Here is a 27939-nt window from a genome sequence, read left to right as displayed (position 1 = left end):
AAAAAAAAAGCCTAAAACCCAGCCATTTTATGGGAATCCGCGATTGTTTAAAAGAGCATGTGCATGCGTTAGCCACTAGAGGACGCTGTTTTACCGCATTGAGGCCGCGCTTTTATTTGATTGTCGGCCAACGTTCACCTTCAAAATCAAGTCCGCAAGCCTATTGTTGTTTTTTTTTTTTTTTTTTTTTTAAATAAAAGGATCGAGATTCGACAAATGCGACACATCTCCGTAAGAACCAAAATGAATGCATTTTTAGAGATTTTAAAACTACATATATGCCATTGTATATAATTAAAACGCGATCTTGTTATTTGTTGTGCCGCTTGGCTTTGATGAAGAGGATTTATTTTATTTTGAAATAAAAAGCGGATGTGTTATGCTGAGTTTTATTATCCTAGCCCCCGCTGGATGGGTTAATCCTGTTCGAAGAGGGTGGAAAAGTGCTGTTCTGAGTCATTCGTTTGGGAACATATCGTCGCCGGAGGCAGAATGTCTCTAGGTGGGTCTTCTCGCGTCACTTTCCCCCCCCCTTTTCATCACTTCCACTCCGCCAAATGTCGACTTTAACACGATCTTTTTGGTTTGTTTCTAGCTTTCTGCATTGACTCGTCGCCGGAGAAGACGACGAAAGAAGAGGAGCGAGCTGCATCTCGACCAAAGCTGGAATAAAACCGACACCATTAAATTAAGTTCTCTTGCGAAGTGCCAGGTTTGTTGGTGTTTGACGCGATCGAAGGTTGTGGACAGAAAACAGCAGCCCGAATGGCGTTCTTCACGAAAAAGAAGAAATTCAAGTTCCAGACTCATCTGACGCTGGAGGAGCTGAGCGCGGTGCCTTTCGTCAACGGGGTTCTTTTCTGCAAAGTTCGCCTGCTGGACGGAGACTTCGTCGCTTCCTCCTCCAGGTCACCTTTAACACTAAATATAGCCCAAAACACAACAACTTCTTCTTTATTCCTCTCACGTTTTTGTTGTTGTTTGATTATGGTGATGCTGCTGTTGATGAAACGTGGGAATCGTGGCCAGTCACCCTCCTAACGTAGGTTGGGTTACAAGGATTTGAAGACTCGTTTAGGGCTTCAAATGAAGTTTCTAATCTAGGGATGAACAATTAATACCATTGTGTCATATGTCGTAGATTGCCACAAAAAAAATCAATAAAAAAAATCTGCCTCATCAGCTAGAAGTCCTAACCAAGTTTTAAAGCCATACTTTGAATTTGAAATCATAACCTTACTTGAATTCCGACTTGAACCCACTTTTGAAAGCGAAGCACTGTGTTGAAACCCTAAAACACTGACTTGTAACCCTATTTTGAAGCCCTGAATATGTCTTGAAAGCCTAATTGTTTTTAGAAGCACTATTTTAAAGGGATACTTGAGTCATTGAGCCATTTTCAGCAGTAAAAGGTTAATATTATGCCTATAAGTAATGTGGTAACTTCATTATTTTTAATGTTCAATTAATACCTTTAAAAAGTAATTTTTCTACCTGCTGTCGACTGATGATGACATCACCTGTGCTGAGGAAGTAGGTAACGACCATCTGACCAGACCCAGGAAACAGGTGAGCCATGATTGGCCGTTACCTACTTATTCAGCACAGGTGATGTCATCAGCAGTCGACAGTAGGTAGAAAAATTACTTTTTAACGGTATTAATTGTGCATGAAAAATAATGAAGTTATCAAATTCATTCTGGACAAAATGTTCACTTTTCACTGCTGAAAATTGTTCAATGAGTCAAATGTCCCTTTAAAAACGACACCTCTGGTTTGGAATAAGGCTGAATCATTTTGAAAAAAAAATCATAAAATAAAATAGTGTTTTTTAAAATTCAATAATTTAATAAACTAATAGTGTCTGAATTGGTTAGTTATGTGCTGCAGTTAAATGGAAAAGTCAAATTTGATAAAATACTTACCAATCATAAAACATATATCCATTAGGATAACATTTATTGTGCAAATTAGTCGGAATTAAAAGTTTGGACTCCATGGTGCAAAATGTTGCAGAAAAAAATGTTACTGCCGATATTTAAATTGAAAACAGTAGAGCTGGATTTTGGTTTATTTTTCCATAAGTCATTAAAAATCTGTGCCGCTGGATTAGATTTACTGATTCTGTTTTTGGATGTATGAAAGCGTTTAAAGCAACAGTATTCAATTATGTTAATGAGATCTCAAGTGTCAAAATAACACTCAGCACACCAATAATAAATAAATAACATTGCTGTTTGATTAGATTGGATAGTTTATACATGGACAAGAGTTTCGCAACACGCTTCTTGTACACGTCTTCTGGCGTTCTAGTTTTCTTTATCCACTATTGCTGCTGAAATGATGCAAATTTCTCAAGTGTGAGACTCATAAAGGTTCTTAAATAATTGATTAAATTACAGTAATGTACTTTTAAGCGTATAGGCCTCCTCCTCTTAGCTAACGTATGTGGTAGGGGTGGGACGATACGGGTGACTCACGATTCGATAATTTGATATGTGGACCACGACAACAATGACATTCAATATAATGTCTGAATTGTTATCACCGATATATCGTGGCATTCAATATGGGAGTGGAAAAAAACTAATACCCAAATAAAGTTAAAACGTCTCCACAGTGGCTATTTTGCAGTGACCGGCAACTCCCCACCTACAGTTATTTTGTCGTGAATTGTGCAAGAACTACAGGAACAAATTTTGCGCCGTTAAATGTGCGGTATAGTGTTGCTTTGCTAGCATTTTGCAAAAGCCATAATTTTCGACCACGCTGTAAAGGCTTGGCTCATTTCAAATACATTCGGCGATGGAGTTGGTTTTGCAAATTTGTAGCCCTTCTGTCACATTAAAAAAAAATAAAAATGTTCTTGTAGATTGCATAGTTGTCACGTCATCCAGTGTTTTTCCGTCTTCTGTACGGCTCGTAAAAGCCGAAGTATCAGCACACTTTTGAGGGGAAACATGCCGACTGTTCTTCTTTGCTGGCCACTGCTTCCGCCTGCTTTATCTCCATTTGGGGGATTAGTGCCATCACAAACGGGACAGGAGAGATTAACTCATTCACTCCCAGCCATTTTCACTGAAGCAACTCCCTTCGCTCTTCTACTGGATTATGACCCACAGAATATTGTGTTCTATTGCTATAAAAACAAACAAAAACAAAAAAATTGTCGATTTATCTGTTTCCGTTTTGTAGCAATTAGTGTTAGAATATAGCTAAGTTTCGTCATTATTCATGAATCTGTTTAAAACTGTGGTGAAAACAGCTTGTTGTAACATGGACCTGGTTGAGCTCTTATTCTCTGCTGCCACCTGCTGGCCGTTTGTGCAGTAACTATCATTGCCTCAACCATTCTCTTCAGGTCAGAGGCTGCATCAAAGCCTTTTGTTTTGTATTAAAATATAAATGTAAAAAAAACAAATATGCCTTTGGGAACGTATTTATACGTTTATGGGAGCAAATGAGTTAAGTTCTGACGCTGACAACTGGGTTAAGGGGATACGTATCGCCTTGAAGATCAAGTATTGGGATACATATGTATCGGGATACGTATCGTATTGTGACCCCTGTATCGTGATACGTATCGTATCGTGAGGTTGGTGGCAAAACCCAGCCCTGTATTGAATATTATTTATTGCAAATTTACAATATTGATTATCATGATTAAATTTTGATTAATTACTTAGCCCTACTAACAAGTTCTTTATAGTTTACCGCTTCGTGCATATAGTACAATGTCATTTTCATTTGATGACTGTTTTTGTTAAGAGATAATTCCTCTGTCTGGCATGGATATTATTTCGTCCGAGCGAGACCTCCTCAATCTCTCCTCTCTGCGCCTCCACCTTTCTGGATGTTACATAACTGCTCCATCGCCCCCGCCCGCCCTCCCGCTTTCTCGGTTATCATATCCAGTATCCACACGTTCAGACAATTCTCTGCCTCTTTCTCTCTCTCTCTCCTTCTCTCGTCCAATCAGATTAACGTTATGTCACCCGTGTGACAATGCATGTCTTTGTAAACACACACACACCATTGCCGCCCCCCCATCACATGCCACCAATGTGACCGCGTGGTCCCGGTGTGCCAGCCGCTAGTCCGCCACCACTTGATGACATCATCGTTTGGTCTCAACGGTGTCAATCAAATGCAGACAGGGACACGCCCATGCGGCGTCTGTCAGTCAACCTGCCGCTTGACAAGCCCCGCCTGCAGTAGCCGTCAAATCAAATTATGGACATTGACAGCTCTTCCAATCAGCACCTGTCAATCAATCAGAGCCACTCACATGCCGATGTAGTAGCTGTCAATTATATCTAGACACTGAAACACCTTCCATCAAATAAAACTTATTTCGAAACTTCAGCTTACAATTTGAATAGTCTAATTATAATTTGAAATGAGAATAATTCAAAGATCAGTGTTTGAGCGAGTGTTTTAATACTACTACTACTAATAATAATAATAATAATAATAATAGATTTTATTTATAACATTTACATTTATGAAATAAATCTCAATGTGCACAGTACAGGCAACAATAAAAGCAATGGAAGCACGCAGTAAATAAAATGGTCAATTACAAATCAGAGTTAAAAAAAGAATAAAAATCAACCAGTAAAAGCTTTTTTTTTAAACCTGTGCAGCTAAGGCACTTACATATAAGTGAAGAAAAACCTCACAGTACATCAACAAACAAAAATAAAAAGTTTGCATACTAAAATAATCTTAACTCTGTTTAGTCACAAATATACTTAGTGTGAAATTTGGGCTTATATAGTTGAACACAAAGCTGCATATATTTGCAGATAACCATGTCTTTGTCAATTGTATGAATGGCAACAGAGGGACACACACAGGTTGCGTTTACCTTGTTATTTGTTATGCCTGCCACTATATGCCACTGGCATAAGTGGAATAATAATAATAATAATAATAATAATAATAATAATAATAATAATAATAATAATAAAAATTACATAAATTAATTAATTGGCTGTGAATAATGTACTCTTTCTTAATTCCATGACATATTAGATTTTTTTTTTTTTTTTTTTATGTCACTGCATACCGAACTGAACCAAAAACCGTCAGCACAAAACCAAAAACCGAACCGTGGATATATATATATATAATATATATATATATATATATATATATATATATATATATATATATTAGGGGTGTGAAGAATTGCCTAGTACCTGACGATTCGATCTGTATCACGATTCATAGGTCACGATTCGATTCAATACCAATTAATCCCGATATGAATTTACAAGTTGATTGTTGAGATTTTTTTTTACTCAAATTTAGAAAATACCATTCAGTAAACTTATACATGTACACTGTAAGATTTGTATGAAAATTGTATTATTTATTGATCTGAAACTTCAGTCTTAGAACTGTGAGCCACTGTATTTAACAAACAGGTTGTAACATTTATCATGTTTGAACACCATTGAAATAAAATATTAAGGCTTAATGTTCCATTTATATAACATTCTTCCATGCTTAAGGTGAGAAAGTTAGACGTTTTGTGGAATATTTTTCCATCAAAAATGGATGTTAAAAAATCGATTCGGCTGCCTATTGAATCGATTCGAGAATTGCGCGCTGTAGAATCGCGATATATTGCCGAATCGATTTTTTTAAACACCCCTTATATATATATATATATATATATATATATATATATATATATATATATATATATATATATATATATATATATAACCATTAGCCACCGTTAACAGGCGTAACCATTTTTTAATATGCGCATCCTTCCCAGCAAACTGGGAAGTTTTGAAAATACTTTTTCTCCACTTGAACGTTGATGTGATTGAGAACAGCTGCGCGGGAGTTTAAAAAAAAAAAAAAACTCATCTCGGAATTCTTCCGAGCAGCCAACTTGAAAGGCTTTCATACTGGAATGTTTGGGAATTTGACACGCTTGAAATGTGTAACAGAACAGCGATTTTCATTTTGTAAACGACCTGCCTGTGTACATCTTACATGCAATGTGTTTTCTCGTCCCTTTAAACACAAAGCAGATGTCCTGATTGAGAAAAAACAAAACAAAACAAAAAAAACCTCCAAAAAGAGTCATTTGGAGGTGAAAAAAAGGACTGAACATTATTGCATACAGCTGCCTCGGCCTCCTTTTTTGCTCTCTTTTTGGGATTTTCTGGCAGCTTCCTCTTGTTCTCCTCTTTTAGTTCAAACTTTATAGCCATTTAACATTTGAACATTTTCCACTTCCAAACGTTTGATGTCCGCATCTTGGCTCTGCCGCGAGAACACGTGCTTTCCGGGAAGAGCCAACAAAGCAAAATGAGAGCACTGAAGGGGATTTCTGTTGCACCGTTAGCTCATCCAAACTAATTTGATTGGTGAAAAATCGGCACGTTTGGGAAGACGGTTGTTTAGCATGCAGGATATTTTCCCGACCCTCCCACAATAAGAAAAAAAAAAAAAAAAAAAAAAAAAGGCAATAATAATACATATAATTAGAAATAAATATTTTACATTTTTTATATATTTTCAATCACAAATACAAGTTTCAACGAAATGAAGTTTTTAGGTTTTATTATTGATCAACACTTAATATGGAAATCACATATCGAATATGTCAAATCTAAGGTATCACAAACTGTAGCAGTATTACACAAGGCTAAAGAGTCATTGAACAAAAAAAATGCTTTGTTATTGTTATTTCAATCATTGATTGCTCCATACCTGACTTATTGTATTGAAGTGTGGGGGGTGTGCAGCCAAGCGCTACACCAATTCCATCTTTCTTTGACAGAAATGTGCAGTCCGTGTCGTTTGCGGCTGCGGATACAGAGACCACACTCACCTATTATTTATACAACTAAAAACTTTCAAATGTAATGAATTGATGGAGTTTAACCGTCTCAAAGTAATGTGTAAAGCCCACCATGAAAGTTTACCACTTAATATACAAGTTAAATAAAAAAAAAAAAAGGGAAAGTATGTATAAATTAAGAGGTTTTCTCCAAAACAAAATATAGAACAAAACAAAAACAATGATGTATTTCAACTCAAGATGTCAGTTTATGGAACAATCTGGATTGTAAAACAGAATCATCTCAGTCTATCTGTATCTTTAATAACCTGACAAAAGCTCAATGGCTGGAAAAATACATATAGCACAAGGACGTTGATTAATTATTATATAGAATTGTTATATTGAAAGCGTCTTGACCGCTCACTGTCATTTCCTTTGTGTTGATTATTTGTTGTTGTTGTTGTTGTTGTTGTTGTTGATTAGGGGCAGTTAACATAAGTTTTACTTCTTTCTGTCCCATTTCATTTCTCTTTTTCTAAAGGAATGAAATAAATTGAATTGAATTGAAGTTAAATAAAATGAGAGTAAATGGCCATTTTTCAATATTCTCTACATAATTGTAAGTCGAAATGGAATACAAGCAATACAAAAAAAAAAACTACGTAAAAATACATGTGAATTACATAGCAAACAGAAGAAATTGCTAAATGAGTCCACTTGCACAGACCAAAATGGATTTGTCCCAGCTACTGAAGCTATGTTGTTTAACTCCACGTCAGCGTCCACATGTTGCGCACATGTGCAGCACGTTGGCGAGCTGATGACGGCAGATGACGACACAGCTGATAGTGAATACAAGAGGGCAACTGCTTGTTGGATTTTTGTTGAATTTATATACTGATATTTTCAGATTGATTGTTTAGTTTGTGTTTTTTTCTGAGGCCTGACAAATATGGATTTTTTTTTTTTTAGGCTGATGGTGATATATTTTTTGCAAAGTAATAAGCCAAAATTCATTTTTAGCCTATTATTTGATTAATCGATGGTAAAATTGATAGAATAATCCATTCTAAAATTATTTGATCATGACAGCTCTAGTTTGAACATTGTTGCAATGTGGTTAAGTCGATTCCCCCCCGCTTTTATTTTTTTCTTTCTGATTTTATAACTGCTAATATCGGCCAATTAAATGATTTCGTCTGGCCCTAATTTTTCCTGGTCTTATGCTGCACTCGAGGATGGTCGTAAGTCGGATTTTTCGGAGTTCAAACCAGGAAGTGTGTACGGGAACGCCCCCCCCTTGAACTCGGAAATTCCGCTTGCGAAGTTGGAGGGGAAAAAAAAAAAGATCCAAACTTCACCGACAGACTACAAGTGACGTCACTACAATGGTGACCGCTTTGGAAACAGACAGTGAATGGTAAAACACAATTTACTCGAGTATAAAACTAAATAGCTTTCTTCATTCATAAATATTCGATATAACTTCACGTAACGCAACGTACGTGACAGTATGCCGCTATCTCCCGGCATGAAAATTATATGATCAACAACTGAACTGTATAGAATGCTTAAGAAACTAGACTAAGTGCAATTTCTGGAGAAATTGCGTGGGAATGCTGAAAGCTGAATGTTAATAACTGAATGCTAAGCTGGATGCTTATGAAGTCACGTTACTTAACACAACGTAGCTCCATGACAGTATGCCGCTATCTCCCTGCATGAAATTATACGGTGAACTACTGAACTGTATGAAATGCTTATAAAATAAGATAAAAAACAATAAATGAAGCAATATTGCGAGCAGGTAAGTTTGCTGGAAGTCAAAAATTAGTTTTGAGGACCAAAATAAAAAACTATTTTACCGCTATCCGTCATTTTGGTTGTTTACTTTCGCCTCCAACGGAAGTGGGAAATATGCGACTTGCGACCATCCACGAATGCAGCATAATTGAGGCCACTAAATTGTCTTTAGTTGTGAATGTGTGTGAATGTCTTGATGCACGGTGCAATTGTAACGGCCATAGAAAATGGATGGATGGCGTGCGTGCGTGCGTGCGTGCGTGCGTGCGTGCGTGCGTGCGTGCGTGCGTGCGTGCGTGCGTGCGAGGTTGAACAACGACGGGGGAAGTCCATAGCTGAGTGAGAGGTTAGCCTGGAGTGGCGGCCAACAGCTGCTTCCTGTTTTCAGCTTGATTTTCGCCTCATTTGCATATTGTGTGTGTGTGCGTTGTGTGGTAGTGAAGAGAAATCTTTATTGAAACAAGATGCATTGTTGTACAAGTGTGCAGGTTGGAAATGCTCTTTGAGCGTTGTGAAAACGCACCCTAATGGCGGGAGATGTTATTGTGCCTCCTTTAGCTACAAAGTAAAAGATATAAACGATATCTAACAAAATGTACATGAATATGAAGGGTGGGGTGGGGTGGGGGGAATAAACATTTTAGAAGAAATACTCAAAATATTAAATGAAAAATACACAGATTTTAAAAACAAAAGAAAATCATTCGAAACAGACACAAAAGTAACAAATTATTTGATGAAAAATGGACAAAAATGTTTAAAAAAATATTAGAATATACAAATAAATAAAAAATATATATGAAATTGACTAAAATATTAAAAAGTTGTATATAAAACAAAATGGGGGGGATGACCAAGTTTGGTTGCATTGTACAATTTTTGTCCCTTTTTTGCATCTTCTCTGTTTGCTTTATGTTGCACGAGATTGAAGAAACTGCATGAAAAACACTGAGGCCAGATGCTGTGTAATTAAGATAATTAACTCATTCAAGCCCAAAAACATGTAAACACGTTTTTAATACTTTGTCCTTCACTTCCAAAAACGTATTTACACAGTTTTTGGTTTTTTTTTTATGCAAGAGCATAGAGTGTAGAGCAAAGCTTTTATGTAGCGTCTAACATGAAGAGGTGGCCTAAATCAATGGTAGTTATTACAAAAAAAACGGCCAGCAGGTGACATCAGAGTTTAAGCGATAAGAGCCAGGGCCATGTTGCAACGAACTCTTTTTGTCAGTGTTCACTAGGAATGTGAATATTGATGAAACTTAGCTATATTCTAAAGCTAATTGCTGCAAAACCTGAACAAAAACATGGAAAGTAGAGACTCATTTTCTTTTGGTAAGTTCCGTGTTTTTATAGCAATTGAACACGATATTCGTTGGGCCTTGCAAAATCATTCAAAATCCAGTAAAAGGGGGTTGCGTTAGTGAAAATGGCTGGGAGGGAATGAATTAAAAAGAAATACTGCACGCCAATTTTGTCAGTTTATCATTCAAAGAATCAAAGTAATGTGGAACTACAAACTCTGTCCTGGCTTTTTATTTCCCAGCATGGGAAAAAATGGTCCGGTTAACTTCCTGGCCAAACATTTCCATGCTTTTTTTTTTTTTTTCGCGGGCACTTTTTAGTTTGACCCGACCTGCCACCCTCAGGACAGTCCTGACGTCACGTCCGCGTCTGCTTCCTCACAACTGCTTTATCTGACGTTTCTTCTCGTGACCCGGCCCGGAACGGAACGTGGCGTGTTTGTGTTTCTGATCAGTAGGCCTCACTGTGGCTGATAACTAACAGCTTGCACTGCAGTATGTACACAGACGCTATATGTGGGTTTATTTCACCACAGGAGGATTGGAGCACAAATCACTTGGTTTTTAGCTTTAAAAAAACAAAACAAAACAAAACAATTATCTAGTTGATACTCCTTGTTGACAGGCTGATCCTCTGTTCAAATGTCGATTAAATTATTTTATTTTAAAAATCATTTCAGAAGCTGTCACCCTTAGCATCCTTTGATACTAATTATAGTTGTCTTTTTTTTTTTTCTTCCCCACACCGAGTACCGAACATGTAACTTTAACGAGAATTTTTAAAGCAGTAATACAAATAATGCAAAAATAAGTAATAAAATATTCTTGGTTTGGTCTTGTAACAGAGTCAACTTGGAATATTTACAGTAAATTGGAATCAAACATTTTTAGCTTTTTTTTTTTTTTCCCATAAAAAAAAAACAATACAAAAATATCTTGTCAAAAAGAAAAATAGAAAAAATATAAATACTTATTTTGATCCAAACCAAAGTATGTGTTTGATCACATAAAATATTTTAAAATATTTTACACTTTTTAAAAATAAAATAAATTATTATTATTATTATTATTATTATTTTAAATGAACATGGTCTAGAACCTATGTGAACATCGTTTTTTTTGAAACCATATTTTGTGTGAACGTGTAAATTAAAACTTACAACAAATTTTTTTGAACATTGTTCATGTTTTCTTTATTTTTTTGGGTGTAAAATAAGCTTGTGTATTTTTGTACTTTTGCTTTTGTATTTTTTTTTTTACTTGCAAAATGGGATACTGGAAGCGTTTCCTATTTTTATTTATTTATCTATTTTTTTAATCTTATTTGGGAGCAATGATTGACAGGTTGCACTCGCAAGACCCACTTCCTGGTTGAAACTGATTGGTGGAGACATCCTGGCTTGTTTGAATGTAGTTTCCCCTTTGCTGTTGTGTGCGAAAAGGAGAAACAATCCTCCTCCTTGAAGATTTGGCCCTTGTGATGTTGTCGTTTGCGGAACAAATATTTAGAAAGACGTGCGAAAGGTTAGGAGAACAACTCGCTTGACCTTCCAAACCAAATTGTGGAGACCGAGCAGAAGTTGGGCTCTGGGCCTAGTAGCAAGCGTCACAATTTGTGACGTCTCCATGGAGATCCAACAAAGCTGAGGCTCCTTAGGAATGTCGTTCTTCCTCTTTAAATCGCTCTAGTCCACCACCCGCGTGTCGCTCCTGATACGAACGTCTCACCAGAAGCTTCCCACCAGCTCATTGCATTTAAAAACAATTTATTCTCATTAAATAGAACAGTTGATATAATTACATGATGTAACGTAATGATATAATTAGATAGAATGTAAAGTATTCAAAAATTTTTCCCATATGTGATAAAGTGTGCAATTTGTTTCCGTTTCAATTGAACTCTCTTTGTAAAGGATATTTCAAAATGCAACTTTGATAAAGATGACATGTTTTGGCATGTGATAAAGTTGTCTGGTTTTTATTTTGAAGTTGCCGCTTCATGGCAAATAAAATCACGGAGTAGAAGAAATGTGATTTCAGGACGTCATTCATAAATCATCTTTTTGTCAGTAACCTCGCTCACTACGTTGCTTACGTACTGTTGAATTTATGAACGCTGAATTTAGGTCTGTGCAATTAATCGGAATTCAATTACAACTTCAATTGTTACACTCCACAATTACAAAATCAGCATTAAAAAAAAAGAAAAAAAAAAAAGATTAATGCTAATTTTTTATTTTAAATTTAAAAATTTGCACCTTATTTTAAAATACGTAACTAATTTAATAAATTTTGTTTTATCCAAACGGAACTTGCATAATTATAGTTTCAAACAATTTTATTTGTCTTAATATATATTAATATTTTTTTTGCCTTAAAACAGTTTGTTTTGTAAAAAAAATAATCGTTTGAATTAGGGATGCACGATAATGCTATTTTCAACCGATACCGATAAACCAATAATTTATATGTGCCGATGTCGATAACCGATAAGTAAGCCGATAATTGTTTGCAAAATTACCTTGAATACAAATATACTTTCGAGTCCTACTATTAGTCTAACAAATACATTGAAACATTGTATAAACTTTGCACAATGTTTCAATGTATGTAAAGCACCATGAAGCTGAATTTGATTGACATGAGCCACAACCACAACAGATGGACCAATGTGGCATGTCTATAATTATTGCTGGATTTCTTTATTATCCGGTTTATCTGCGTGAAATCAAATTGCCAATAATTATCGGCAGATTTCTCTATTATCTGGTTTATCTGTTTGACGTCAAATTGGTCGATAATTGCCGATAATTATCAGCCACCGATATTATCGTGCATCCCTAGTTTGAATAATTGTGATTTAAATTATTGCCAAAATAATCGTGATTATTGTTTTTTTCCGTAATCGAGCAGCCCTAGCTGAATATGTTTCATGCTTTTTGCATATTTTGATACTTGAAAATTCATCTGCAATCCAATACTAAAAGACAATTGTAGGTATTTGTAATGTAATTGTAAGGTAACATCATCAAATATTCTACCTGTAATTCTTATTTTTGTTTTTGTAAGCATTAAAGGAACAAAAAAATGTTATTTTATTAATTGTATGTATTTTTAAATAATCGGCTAAAGACTGTTTTTCAGAATCTTTTTTTCTGCCAAATATCACAATCAGCATCGGCCTAAAAAAATTAACATAATTTAAACTGGAAGTGGCAAGAATTTATTTATTTTTTTTTGAAGAAGAAGAACTTTCCATGATCCAACCTACTCCTTTTTATGAAGTGAGTTAAGTTTACTGCCACCATACAGCACTCATAATTTCACATTTTTGCTAGTCAAAGTAATAAAGTGGCCGAACAATATATTTCCCTTGAGTACTATGGAGAATCTTGCCCACCAGGGGTTGTCGAAAGCGTGGAGAAAAGTGAGCAAGTGGTAAAAATCACACGCTTAGTTGCAGGGGCCATGTTGAACAATGGCCGTGGGGGAAGGGGCGAGTGTGTGAAGCAGCTGCCACCGTATCCGTGTATGCGTGTTTGCGTATGTGTTTAGTTTCCTAGTCATGTCCGAGCCTTAAAACGAGGCACTGCGTGGTCACCATGGAGACGTCCTGTCTATCTTTTCTTGTGTGATAGAAGCCTGAGCTGGTGTTGTTTTGTAGATTGAATTTGCTCCAGAAACCACCCACGATGTTTCAAGATTTCCTAAGAAAAAAAATGATGAGTTTGGTTGGAATGGCCAAATGATGGGTTGGTAGATGTTTAAAAAGTTCTTACGGATGCGTTGTCCCGGTCTCAATCTTACGATCCACCATTTCCTCGAGCCAGAAAGAAGCGCTTCGACCTGTTTTGACATATTTGAAGGTTGAAAGTTTCCTTCGTAAATCTCACTATTGCTTGTGGAATGGCGTCATACCACACTGAAGGCACTCTTATTAAAATTCCAACTGGCCTTCCAGTATACTCTTGTAAAAGCCCAAGAAAAAAAGTGAATGTTTAACATGCCTAAAACTAAAAATGTGCTCTATATGGAGGTTGCAAAATGTTAGCTGTGCCCTTGGAAGCAAATGACAGGACTTGTTAATGACACGATGTTTGGGAACGTTCCTTAATGAGCGCGTTGCCTTTCCAAGAAAACTTCTAAATCCAAGCAAATTGACTCTTTCATGTTTTCCTCCTTTTTAACATTTTGAGACGGCGGTAATTATCCCCCCCAAAATAACACGACAGAGTGCTTGCAGCTGTCAACTCAACTTGATCAACTTTCTTTGGGAAAGGTTGCATCATTAGTGCACTTCTGCAACAATAATCAGTAGATGTTTGGTTGAACTCTGACCTTGTTGGGTCAACTTACTAGTTTTATTTTTTTTCAGTAAAATGGCAGGCTTCCTGTGATTTTTCAGGCATGGCTTGTTGAGAATCTTTTGCGGGTCTACTCATGACAGACACACCAAATTTCTAGTTGTTGGAGGCTGAATCTCCCCTAAAATCTTGTGGTTGAGTTATCAGTTTTCTGGTTTTATAGCGAGTCAGCAATTATTATTATTATTATTATTATTTTAACCATGCTAAGCGCACAGATGATAACTAAAATTTCTCACAATTTTGTGTCATCTAGCTAGCTATCTGGCTAGCAATCTTATCGACCTATCTAGCTAAATATCTATCTATCTATCTATCTATCTATCTAATATGCATCTCAAACACAAGCTAGCTAGCTTGATGCATGCTGAGTCGTAGTAACAATGACGATGAACTGTTCATCTGGATGGATAGATAGGTAGATTAGATAAAATAGATTTGATAAAATAGATTAAGATCTATCTATCTAATCTATCTATCTAGACCCTAAAATAGTAGCTTCAAACCAAAATGGAAGACGTCTTTTCTGGTATCATGGCTTCTTGTGACTTATTTGTGGGACCAAATTTCATGTTGACAAGTGTAACTGGCTTCGGTGGCTGAATTAAATAAATACATACATATAAAAAAAACAAAAAAAACACACAGAGAAGTTATCCTTTGAAGGATCCCTGGAAATAGAAAAAACAAAAAACAAACTTCCTGTCTCATTTTTTTGTGTACGGATCTACTTATGATAGGCATGCTTACCAAATTTAAAGTTGTTTGGTGCAAGAAGCTTTAGGATCCAAATTTTCCCCCAAAATCTGTAGGATGAGTTCGTCTTTGAAGGTCCACTTGCAAATGAGCCGAAAATGGCTTGTTCAACAAGCCACTGTTAATTTTGACAAGAAATTAATTTAGTTTTAGTCTTTTGACTAAAATTAATTCGTTTTAGTCATAATTTAGTCATCTGATTGTATTTTCATTTTAATCCAATTTTAGTCAATGAAAATATAGAGCAATTTTAGTCGACTAAATTGACAGTTTAGTCGATATTTTCCTACAGCATACATTTCAAGTTTCATACAGAAAATAACAGACCTATTTGTAACTGTAGTTTAACACGCAAGACACATTTAATACAACGCTGTCTTTATTGTTTCAATAAAACATGTTGAACTGACAATTTTCACCTAAAAAAAAAAAAAAAAAAAAAAGTACATAATTGCTTGTGATTAATCTTATAACTGCACAATGAATGTATACATGTTTGAACATGAAATAAAGTGCAGTGAACGCTGAACAGTTTGAGTGGTTCTTTTCTCCAACCCGCGTTTCGTTCCTTCCGATTGGATTGCGTGAATTTTTGTCACTGTGTTGTTTTCATTTTCGTTTTAGTCACTGATGAAATTGTCAGTCGATTTTAGTGATCGTTATAGTCTCATTGAATGGCTTCTATTTTTTTTTCCCGTTTATTTTTCCGTCAGGAAAAAAAACTTCGACAACGAAATTATCACTGGTTCAAAGCAAAATGGCTGACTTCCTGTTTCCCTCAGCGCATTGCTTTACTCATGATGAATGTGGCTACCATTTTTCATGTTAAGTCAAAATCCCTTCAGGGGCTGAATTTCATTAATATACACTCTACATGTATTATTTATTTATTTATTTTTAACGGCATATCCTGGCATTAGCATTTCTCAATTGTTTGTTTGTATGTGTGCAGGGAGGAAGTGCGTGAGAACTGCGTCCGATGGAGGAAGAGGTTCTCCTTCGTGTCCAAGATGAGCGCTAACCCGCACACGGGTGTGCTGGACCCGTCCGTCTGCCGGGTGTCTGTCAGGAAGGTAAATAAAGGGGAGAAAATGTCTGCAAATGTTTCACATAGTCTCCCTTTCACGCTGCCGGCAAAATACCTTTTTTTTTTTGTGTGTGTGCCTTTTTCTCCTTTTGTCGGTGTTCTGTGGAAACGTCATCAACACGGTAAAGTCAATCCGGCGATATTCTGTCTTTGGAGGTTAACAGTGCAATGACACCAAGACAGAAATAGAAATTTAACACCTGTCACTTAATTTCTTTGAGACACTGAAGTCACTAAATTTTCTTCAGTTATGCTGCAATGAAAGCATTTGTCCAACCATTAAAGGGATAGTTCGGATTTTTTGACATGAATCTCTATATTTCCTTCTCACCTCCAGTGTGTGCGATCAGCACTGACTTACCCCTGACAGCGTTCTGTGACACGAGTTCTGGTCCGGTGTTGGACGAGAATTGAAAATAGTCCGGCAAGCTGGCTGGTGTCATGGAAATACAAGCGTTTTTCTTCTAAAAACAATTTGTGTTCAAAAGGCGCGCGGATCAGCTGTCTGCCGCGCGTCGATTAGCTGTCTACAGGGCGACGCGCAGTGATATGAACGAACAGACAAATAGTGCCGGCGGTAATGGCGTCTGACTTTTTTCAGAAAGGAGTTTAGTGTGCAAATGTATCACTCTTTTGAATCACTCTTGTGTGTGTGTGTGTGTGTTTTTTTTAATTTGCTTGTTATACAGCACAGTATATATTTTCTCTCTCCCGCGATAAACGAGGGAACACTGTATTCCTCTTTGATGGGTTCTGTGTGATCCGACTGTTAGAAGATCTGTCTTTTATCAATTACAATCAGTTGCCAATGAAATTAAGCCTTCTATGTTAATGAACAATATTAGGGTTCGTTTGTGATGCACTTATTTTGCCGGCTATGTGAAAGAATGTGAGGTATGAATGTGCTCAATGGGTTAACGTGTCCTTCTTCCTGTTTGTTCCGCACAGGAGCTGAAAGGCGGGAAAGCATACACGAAGGTACGACAACCCCCCCAAATCCAAAAATAAAGTATTTGTCCGCCATCCTTCCGACACCTCCGCCATTCCGAGTCCCGTGTGTGTGTGTTTTTTCCTGCATTTGGCTAAATTTAGCCGACTTCCCTCCTTGGAAGTGAGGCTTCCTCGCGTGCACCTCAAAAAAAAAAAACAGAAGCCGCCGGAAAATCCCGGAAATGCAAAGAATGAAGAATGGTGACCTTTTTGCTCGGGGAAGTCCTGCCAACTTCATGGAACAATGTGATTTTGATCTGATGAACGTAGTGCAAAGATGAGACAAAAACTTGTGTGAATTTAGATTGCAAAAATCTTGTATTTGCCAATTCTGACGTTTAGATCACGAAAATCTTAAATGGGAATCTACGTTACAGAAAACGTTTTTAAAATCAATTAAAAAAAAATCGAATTTAACTATTTTTATGTGCAAATTTGTATTTTAAAAAATTGAAGCATGAATTTGGATAACAAATAAATTGTAGGCCAAATTTAGGCAAAATAAACCACTAACAAACAAACAAACAAAAAAAAATGCAAGTAAGGATTCAGATCACAAAATAATGTGAATTTAGAAAACAAAAAGCTTGGGAATTGAGAATTTCATCATCAAAACCTTGTGTTTATGAAGGTTTTAGTGTGGTCTCGTCTAGTTTTAGTCCGGTGAAAAATGTGCGTTGACGAAATAATTTTTGTTTAGTTTTTGGTGACGAAATTAACACTACTCCCCCAGCTGGGCTTCGCAGACCTGAACATGGCGGAGTTTGCCGGCTCGGGTTCCACGGTGCGCTGCTGCCTGCTGGAGGGCTACGACACCAAGAACACACGGCAGGACAATTCCATTCTCAAGGTTAGCGTCGACTTAGCATCGGTTAGCATCGTTTTGGTCGGTGGTCAAAACTGTTTGTGTTTTTTTGGAAGGTAATCATCGGGATGACCCTCCTGTCTGGAGACCCCTGTTTCAAAACGTGAGTAATGCTTTTCTGATTGTTTGAATTTTATTTTTTATTTTTTATTTTATTATTATTTTTTTTGCTGGACAGAAAAGCAGAAGGATGACTAGAAGGAAAAGCGACCAAAAGATTTTGTTGCCTGCATCATGCATGTAAAAATGACACTTACCTGTAATTCTTTAATAATGTGGATTTATTCCCATTGAGTTCTGAATTTATTCCTTGTAAGAATATTGGTGGGAATTTTTTTTTTCAGACAACTTTATTCTGCGGAAAAAAAAGTGGTATTTTATTGAAAGCATAAAACATTTTGTCTTTATAATTAAGTCGCTCAAAAAAAAAAGTTGTGTTTTTTTTATGATGACATTGTTTTTCCGGAAAAATATGACTTTGTGGAAAATCCAATTTTTTTTTTTTTTTTTTTTTTCCCTCTCTCAGCCCACCCAACACAGCCAAGAGCATCTCGGTCCCGGGACGTGAGCACACCCTGCAGCTGGACTGCAAGGGGGAGGGGACCAAGGCAGAGCCCGGGCCGCCCGGAGGGATTTCTCTGGGCCGAACACCCAAACATCGACCCTCCATCGTTAGCTCGGGTAAACATTAACGCTACTACTACTACTACTAATAATACTTGAACTGATACCACATGTACAACTTCATGTCAAACTGCAACTCATCTGCGTTTCAAGTGCAAATTTAGACGTTAAATAAAATCTGGTGAGGACAAATGTAGATCGCAACTTGACACAAGAAAATCTTGAATAAAAAAAAAAAATCGCTTGAATTTACATAGCACAAAGGTAAAAAGGGTGCATTTGAATAAAAACTTGTTTGCACCACTTTAAATAACAAATACGTGATGAATTCTGTGAAGACAAATTTAGTGTACAAAATAAAATTCAATAAAATTCTTGTGAGTTCAGTTAAAAACTGGTATGTGAAAATTTATCTTAGACCAGGGGTGTCAAACATACGGCCCGCGGGCCGGATCAGGCCCGCAAAGGGGTTTAATACACGAGACAATTTTGTAAAGTGAAGAAAAAAATAAATAATAATATTGTCGGACCAATTAATCAGCCAGCCACAATAAAATATATACATTTGTAATTTCACAAGCAGTCCTAAGATGAGTAATGTAACTTACTGACTCGCCCTGGAAGTCATTATTTTACATCCAACTTAATTAAAGTTGTGGTTTGTTTAAAAAAAATATATATTTTTTTTTCATCATGGACCAACATAAACGTTTTAAATATGACACAAATTCAATTACTGGTACCACAATTACATATGATAAGGATTAACATCTTCATTAACTTCATTAACTGTGCCACACAATGCATTCTGGGAACTATATATATATATGCAAAACAGATTTAACACGTCCGGAACTCATACAGGCAAACTGCTGCTGCGTTTCGTTTGCATTTGTGTTATTTTTTTTAACAATAGATTACAGTTGAGCTCCGTAATTTGCCCAAAAATCGAAAAAATCTTCGTATAATTGACGGCAATTGTTTTGAAGTTATATACCATTATTTTACCGATCCGGCCCACTTAGTAATATTTCTTCCATACGGCCCCTGAGCTAATATGAGTTTGACACCCCTGTCTTAGACAAAAAAAAACAACCCTGCAAGCTAGCTTGTGAGCTTTCATAACATGAACGTGAGAATGGAGCACAATTTATTTATTTATTTATTTTATTAAAAAACAACAACAACAAAAAAAACATTTAAGTTATCTATTTTTTAAATTATTTTGATGACCAAAAATGATAATGTTGTGTAAAATTAAATTAAATTAAGAAAAATTGTAAATGCAGAACCATGAAGGTACATTTTAGTTAAAAACTGATATGTGCAAATTTATCTTAGAAAAGAAAATTGCAAGCGAGCTTGTCTGCTGCTTACATAACTTATGAACATGACAATGGAGCACTTTTTTTTTTTTTTTTTTTATTTAAAAAAAATATTTAAGTTGAGTTATCTATTTTTTAAATTATTTTGAGAACCAATAATGGTAACAGTGTTGAGTGTAAAATTAAATTAAGAAAAATGGTAAATCCCGAACCATGAAGGTACATTTTAGTTAAAGGGATACTTTACTTATTTAGCCATTTTTGGCAGTCAAACGTTAATATTTTGCCTATAATAAATTTGATATTTTCATTACTTTTCATGTACAATTAGTACCTTTTAAAAACACATTTTGCAACTTGCTGTCGAATAAAAATGACATCACTAGGGCTCAGGTAACCAATCACAGCTCAGCTTGTGAATGTCACATGACCAAACCTAGAAAACAGGTGAGCTGTGATTGGTTACCTGAGCCCTTGTGATGTCATTTTCAGTCGACAAGTTGCCAAATGTGATTTTAAAGGCACTAATTGGACGTGAAAAATAATGAAAGTATCACATTAATTATAGACAAAATATTAACTTTTTATTGCTATAAAATGAAGTATACCTTTAAAAACTGATATGTGCAAATTTATCTTAGATTAAAAAAGAATTGGAAGAGAGCTTGTCTGCTTGCATAATTTGTGAATGTGAGAATGGGGCTTTTTTTTTTTTTTTAATATAAAAATAACAAAACATTCAAGTTATCTATTTTTAAAATTTTGATGACCAAAAATTATAACAATGTTGACTTTAAAATTAAATTAAGAAAAATGGTAAATGCAGAACCATGAAGATACATTTTTAGATAACAAAAATATTTTGTGCAAATTTCGTGAACAAAAAGCTCACTAAGTTATATTTTATTTTATTTAATACAAACTTGGGTCTCGTGTGAAATAAAAATCTTGTACACATAAATAAATAGATAAAAATGTTTGAGTGCAAATTTAGATAATAAAAAAATGGAAATTTAGATTACAAAAGCACTCTAGATTACAGAAATCTTAAACATTAAATAATATAACAAACAGGTCTATTTTTCGATTAGAAAAGTGTATATTTATTAAGCTAAAAAGGTATGAGCATATTTATAAAACAAAAAACTTGAAATTACAAAAATCTTGGTGTAAATTTATATTTTTTAAAAAATTGCCAGCACAAATTTACATTAAAACAAAATTTAAAAAAAAAAATCTAATATAATCAAATTTAGCACAGATTTAGGTACAAAAAAAATGTTCAAGCAATTATCAATTTTGATTTAAAAAAACAAAACAAAAAAAACTGTCATCACACTTTTCGTTGCTTTTTGTTGCGCTCAGGTCTCCTGGAAGACCCCGAAAGTAATCCGTGCGTTCCCGGGGAACTTTTCCAATCGGGACATTCTCGCAACTCCAGCTACGCCAGCCAGCACAGCAAAATCTCCGGTTTGTCTTCCTTCCCAAACAGGAACTCGCCTTTAGCTTTAGCATGTAGCTTTAGCTTACGCCCTCTCTCCCGTCCCGTCCCGTCTGTGTCCTGCAGGCTACAGCACGGAGCACTCTTGCTCCTCCAGCCTGTCAGACTTGACGCACCGCAGGAACACCTCCACCGGCAGCAGCACCTCGGGGGGGCTCGGGGGCTTTGCCGCCGACGCCCCTGCGGACGGAGAACGAGAAGCGGGGCGCTCGGAGAGACCGCCCCGGCCGCCCAGGCCGCTCCTGCCCACCAACAGACCGCCCAGGTGCGCACCACCCGCCCTCCATTTTAGATGTTGAAAGTGACCCAAAAAATGCATTTGGGTGGGCACAACATTTTGTGGAATGCAAATTTGTCCAACAAAAAAACTGCAAGTGCTAATTTACATAAAGGAAAAGCCATTAAAGCAAATTTAGATAACAAAAATCTTCATTTCCCAGTCGCAACCTCCATTTTGTTTTGTGTGTCGGTTGCAGGAGGAAACAGGACTCTGTGGAGAGTCAGCCATCTTGGGTGAACGACACGCGCATGGATGCCGACGACATCGTGGAGAAGATTGTCCAGAGCCAAAACTTTGAGGACGTCAGCAACACTGAAGGTGCTCAAAAATTACATTATACAAAAAAATAATAATAATTCTTTGATGTACAAAGTGTCATGCAAATTGAGCTAGGTTGTTCCTTGAAATAAAAAAAATCTAAATGTGACATGTAAAAATAGTGTCTTCATTATGAAACAATAATAATACCAGCTGATATACTTGGTAGGGATGCCACAATAACGGCAGTATCGTGATATTAAAAGTGCCACAATATAGCGTCGTCATCATGTCACGATATTAAAAGCAGCACGTCTTTAAAAAAAAAAAAAAAAAAAAGTCAGGTTGTTTTTCATTTGTGCAGTTCTAGCACCCTCTGGTGGCTAGTTTTGTAGTGCAGTTAAATTTTCACAAGGCATGTTTTGACCCTTCTCTGTTTAAAATCGATGCCAATCGTCAGATGAAGGGGAACGTAATATGCTTGTGTCAATATGTGTAGGAACTCAATGTGTGCTTGTATTAGCAAGTAAGTGCCTCTATATATTTATATATTTTTCATTTATAATATTTTTAGATTTTTCATTGATGTAATGTACAAAAGCACAATATTGTGTTTTTTCGTATGAGCTCATTGTTTTACAATATTGTGACCTTTTTTTGTATCGCCAACCTCTTCACAATATCGTTATAATTATCGTATCGTGACCTTCGTATCGTGATTATCTTATCGTTACATCCCTAATACTTTGTATTTAACTATTTATACTTAGTTGGTTAAATCATTACAATTATACTATTTTAAAGATATTACAGTGTTTAAGATAAATGTAAGGTTAATTTTACTCATTTTTATTTTTTATTTACAATAAATTATATATTTAAAATTTGAATTATTTTGTACATATAAACACTCAGACATACATTTGTATACATATTCATTACATGTTAAAATTGTGCATTATTTTATTAAATAATTCTTTATTTTAGTGCAAATTCTATTTTTGTTCGCTAAGTAAATAAATTCATGTTTAAATTTTCAATTAAAATTGAAATTATTTTAATTATTTCTTCAAAATACGTAACTCATTTTAAAATATACATAAAAAATATACACATAATAATAATAATAATAATATACACGTAAATACAAAAAATGCTTATATAATGTATTAATTTATTGTAAATTTTAAAATAAAGCAAAAATAGTATGAGTTTTCTGTAAACATTAAGCATATTTTATTTTAATGTTCTTTTAATTGATTGAATTAAATTGGCATTGTTTTTATTAAAATAAGATATTTTATTTATTTTATTAAATAAGTCTTTATTTTACTGCAAAATTTATTATATTTTTTTATGTAAATTGATAAATTAATGTTTAATGACATTTTAAATAAAAATTGAAATGATTTTAATTATTTCTTCAAAGTAACTCATTTTAAAATATACAGCAAAAAATAGACACAAATATGTAAATACAAAAATTCTTATATAATGTATTAATTATACATTTTAAAATAAAGCAAAAAAGTTTTCTGTATACATATAAACACTGACACATGCTTTTGTATACATTTTAGTGCAAAATTCTAGTTTTGTTCGCTAAGTAAATAATTGATAAATTCATTGATAAATACAAAAATTCTTATATAATGGATTAATTTATTGAAAATTTTAAAATAAAGCAAAAATAGTGTTTTCTGTATACATTAAACATTTTATTTAAACTTTCCTTTAATTAATTGAATTAAATGATTGTTTTATTAAAATAAGATTTTAATATACATAATTTAATATATATTTGTAAACATAACACAATTTGTATCCATGTATACATTTTTTTAATTTATTAAATTATCATAATTTGAAAAAATGAGTGAATTATTTTAGCAATTAATGTATTCTTTTACTTGAGAAAGACATGATGTCAACGCTTTCCTTTGCTCTAAGCTAACACGTAGCATCCGTTGTATCCCCTCCCACGCAGACAGCAACCTGCGTCTGTTCGTCAACCGAGACGGCAGCACTGCGCTCAGCGCCATCCGGTTGGGCAACAGGTGAGTGGGCCCGCATTCTTGACCTCACGTCTGCCATCTCGCACCTTCTGGAACAGCGCTGACCACTCGCTGTGTCCCCCGCTCAGGGTGTCGGCCGGCGGCTACGAGCCGGTGGTCATCGAGAGCCGCTAGACGGGAGGGATCCCGCCCACCCGGCACCCACCACCTCTCCTCACCTCTCCCATTCCGGCTTCAGCTGGTCTGAAGACGACACAGTGGGAAAAGACACACAGCAATTTGCACTTTAACTACCGGTTGCCATCTTTGTTTTCGATCCTCCTGGTGTCCTTGGTGTCGTCACCACCATCAAAATGGTGACTATAGTATTGACGGAGCTGGATCAAATATCGATATTGGCTATTTTAAAATCTTTTTTTTTTTTTTTTTTTAATTGTCCGCTTATTTTAGTTTTTTCCCCCGATTTGTATGTTTTTAATTATTTTCTACACGTAAACACATTCCAACGTAATACAAAGATGACATTCAAACATTGCCCCACCCACTCCCCAAAAATGCTATTAATAGCAGTAAAATTTTCTGCCTGCAATTCATATCTTTATTGTTGTCAACACTAGGGAAAAAATGTTTTATTCATTATATATTTTAATTAATCAAATGATTAATCGCTTATTGAAATTTTATTCTGCCAAATATAATAATCCTCATCAGCCTCAACAAACTGTTGGTCGGATCCTTGAAAAAATAGCGGCATTATTGCGCTGCAATTGTCTCACTGTAATAGTTAATATTTTAAATTAGCTGCACAGATATCATATGAATCATTATCCCTTACAAAACATCATTCATAAAGGTGGATGAGATATCAAAATCGTTGTTATCCATTGTCATCGCTTTTCATAGGATTTTGCTTGGACTGTTAAATTGCGAGACATGCATGCGCCATCACTTTATATTTACACCATGCGTGTAAACGATATGACAATTTTTTCTCATTTCATATGTTGGAAATTGTCTCTTGTTTTTTTCCTTTTTAAAATATGGATTGTGGCTGACTTACTGAGGACACCAGGAGGACTTCAATTGTCTTTCCGTTTCATAATCAAACACAAAAGTTTGGTTCTGTTTGTTTGTTGTTTATCAGCGCCGACAGTTCATTTGAGCGTGTGAAACTCCAGCGAGGCACTCGCCTCCTTTCAAATCGCCCACTAATTTAGAAAATGGCCACGTCCTCTTTGTGTTAACACGCCACGAACGCAGCAATGTCCAGCAACAGTGAATTTTGTGTGGAAAAAAAGCCCCTTTCACGCTGCCGTTTAGTTTCCTGTGGCGGTCGTTAACCGTTGCGGCTTCATGCTTCAGATAATTAGATAGTGACAGTGTGTTGAATGCACTTTCTCACAGATGCTGATGTCATACAATTGTCGGATGCCCAAATTCGCAGGTCGACTTGAACCCCCCCCCACCGTCCCCTTGTTTTTCGTACCTCTGACACCGACTGATGAGTGTGTGAAACAAGCCAGAAAAAAATCCCTGCTGGATCGGGGGAGCCCTAAGTGAGCCACTTTGTAGTTTTTCGAAGCCTGTGACTGTTTCGCTTTGTGAGCCCGAAGCGTCTCCGATTCCAGCGAGAACGCCAATGACGGCCAAGAGACACAAGGCATCCTTTTTTTTTTTTTTTTCTTAAATCATTTTCAGCCATCTTCGAAGCTGGCTTTTTGATTTTCTAAACCTCATCTTTGGTCGCTCTGCTGCCCCCTGGTGGAGCAACCAGTGTTTACAGCCAACATAGCTCACAAAAAAAAGCTCGTGGAACAGCAAAGAAATGTTTACAAACAGCTGGCTGCTTGAGAAGCTTTTCTTTGCCGTCATTTTTGTTTTATCCGTTTTCTTCAACTTTAGGAATTATTTTTGAATGGTTGCTACCAAAAACTGTTGTAGCCGGGTTTACATGGAGCCATGTATTCCGATTAGTCTGAATCCGGCCTGCCAAACGGAATGATAATGCTCCATATAAACACCTCGATCGGAATGAAAACGCTGAAGTCGAATGGAATTTCATTCGGGGTGGTATATTCCTTTCGTCAATCCGAATGAGCGTCATGTGTACGCTTCATTCGAAATGGAGAGGCTGCGTGCTGCAACGCGCATGCTCTGTTTGAACATAAATGCGTCATGACGTCGTTGTTTCCACCCACTAAAATGGCGTCGTCTCCACAGAGCTGGTCTACAAGAAGATAACTTTTTAAGTACTTTAACTTGTTTTTATCAAGATGTTGTTTCAATAAAAATGTTAACACTATCAAAGCTACCCTGCTAAATGACGAATTAAATCCATCTTGATAAATCACGTGATCGATGCCCGTGCGTCCCGCGGCTGCCGCGGGGCTGATTTGATCAAGGAATATGGATCATTTTCCATGTAAAGAAGTGACCAGAGATCTTCATTCGGAATAATTTCAGTCGGAATGACGACTAAAAAGTCTCCATGTAAACCCGGCGACAATACGTCACGTTTTTTTCTCATTTCACAGTTTTTGATTGTCACGTCACGTTACTTTTTGTTGTCTAAAAAGGCACACGCATGGTTAGATTTAATTCACGTTTTGGGGATGAACCACTCATTTGTCAGGTTTACACCACCTATTATACTTGTACTCTTTAAAAAAGCATTTATTTATATATTTTTTTGTTCTTTTATTCTATGATGGTTTTGTCCGGAGGATGGCCGATTATAAGCTATGCACACAACTCGCCTTTCCTCGGCGTTTTTCCCCCACCCTACTATTAGAAATTCTAACAAGAGTATCGTATCGCAAAAAAAGCTATAGTATTTACCCGAGGTATGGAAAATGACCTTTGTAACACTTCTAAACAATAATAAAAAAACAAACTCATTTCGTATGGAGTGTTTATTTGTATTTGTATCGACATTTTGCAATATTTTCACCATTTCGAAGAGTTTTTCTATCTTGGGTGTCTTTCATCGTGCTGACCTGTGCAGACGCTTCGAAATGGAGGACCTTCACCCGGCCAACCATTCAGATCGTGAGTAGAGAAAGGCACTGAAGGCAACTAAAAAGTCTCTTTCACATAATATGTTGCGTTTAAATTTTAAGTTTCATTAAATTGTGCTCTGATGGTATAGTACAATATGTGACCAGCAGAGGGCAGTGACAGACAATTCAATTCCCCAACTGTACAGCTAGTTCCTGGACTTTTATTATAAATCAGGGGTCAGCAACCTTTATTGTCAAAAGAGCCATTTCAGGCCAAATAAATAATTTGTTTTGAGCCGAAAAAACGTTTAACGATTGTTATCAAGGAAACCGCGTATTAGTGTTAGCCTACTGTACCGAGGGCCCAAGAGCTAATTAGACCGCCATAACATAAAATTATGCAGCATCCAATACTTTGACATTCATTTTCTTCTACGTTTAGTCTTTCATTTTTTTTTTTTATTTCTTATTTTTCATACTTCGTTTTTCATACATTTCTAATTACCAATATTCTCATTTTCTGTCCAATATCTGCCATTTTTGGCAATTGTATGGACATACTGTATTATGGTTATTTTATGCCTCTTCCTTCTTCTTTTTTTTTTTTTTTTTGCCTTTTTTGGCTAGGAGTTTTCTTACATTTTTGGAAATTTTTCTGGACATTTTATTGTCATTTTCGGGATTTGTTTTGGGGCATTTTTTTTTTTTTTAATTAATAAAAAATTTTTTTTTTTACTTTTGGCAATTCTAAAAATATTTGATGGTAATTTTCTGCTTTGCTTTTGTTTTTGGACATTTTAAGTTACATTTTCTTTTCTGTCTTTTTTTTTTTTTATTCTCTGAAATTACATTTTATGGTAATTTTCTGCTTTTCCTCTTCCCTTTGGACATTTTATGGTCACTATTTGGTCATTTTTAGGTGATTTTTTATATATATATATATTTTTAAACGTT

General features: G+C 35.7%; 1 protein-coding gene across 1 annotated transcript; it reads left to right on the top strand.

Annotated features, from left to right (window-relative positions):
* The first annotated feature begins 386 nt into the window (after positions 1-386).
* Positions 387-26890, top strand: eeig1a (estrogen-induced osteoclastogenesis regulator 1a). Its single transcript, XM_077522701.1, has 12 exons — positions 387-502; positions 596-908; positions 15994-16114; positions 17077-17106; positions 17852-17968; positions 18040-18086; positions 18510-18664; positions 21298-21402; positions 21500-21698; positions 21910-22031; positions 23959-24028; positions 24115-26890. The coding sequence occupies exons 2-12, from the start codon at positions 766-768 to the stop codon at positions 24158-24160; spliced, it is 1155 nt and encodes a 384-aa protein (XP_077378827.1). The 5' UTR covers positions 387-502; positions 596-765; the 3' UTR covers positions 24161-26890.
* Positions 26891-27939: the final 1049 nt, after the last annotated feature.

This window comes from Festucalex cinctus, chromosome 5, assembly GCF_051991245.1.
Source record: "Festucalex cinctus isolate MCC-2025b chromosome 5, RoL_Fcin_1.0, whole genome shotgun sequence".
NCBI classification, from domain to species: Eukaryota; Metazoa; Chordata; class Actinopteri; order Syngnathiformes; family Syngnathidae; genus Festucalex; species Festucalex cinctus.
The sequence above is the reverse complement of the archived record's forward strand: the minus strand, read 5'-3'. Positions and strand labels throughout refer to the sequence as shown.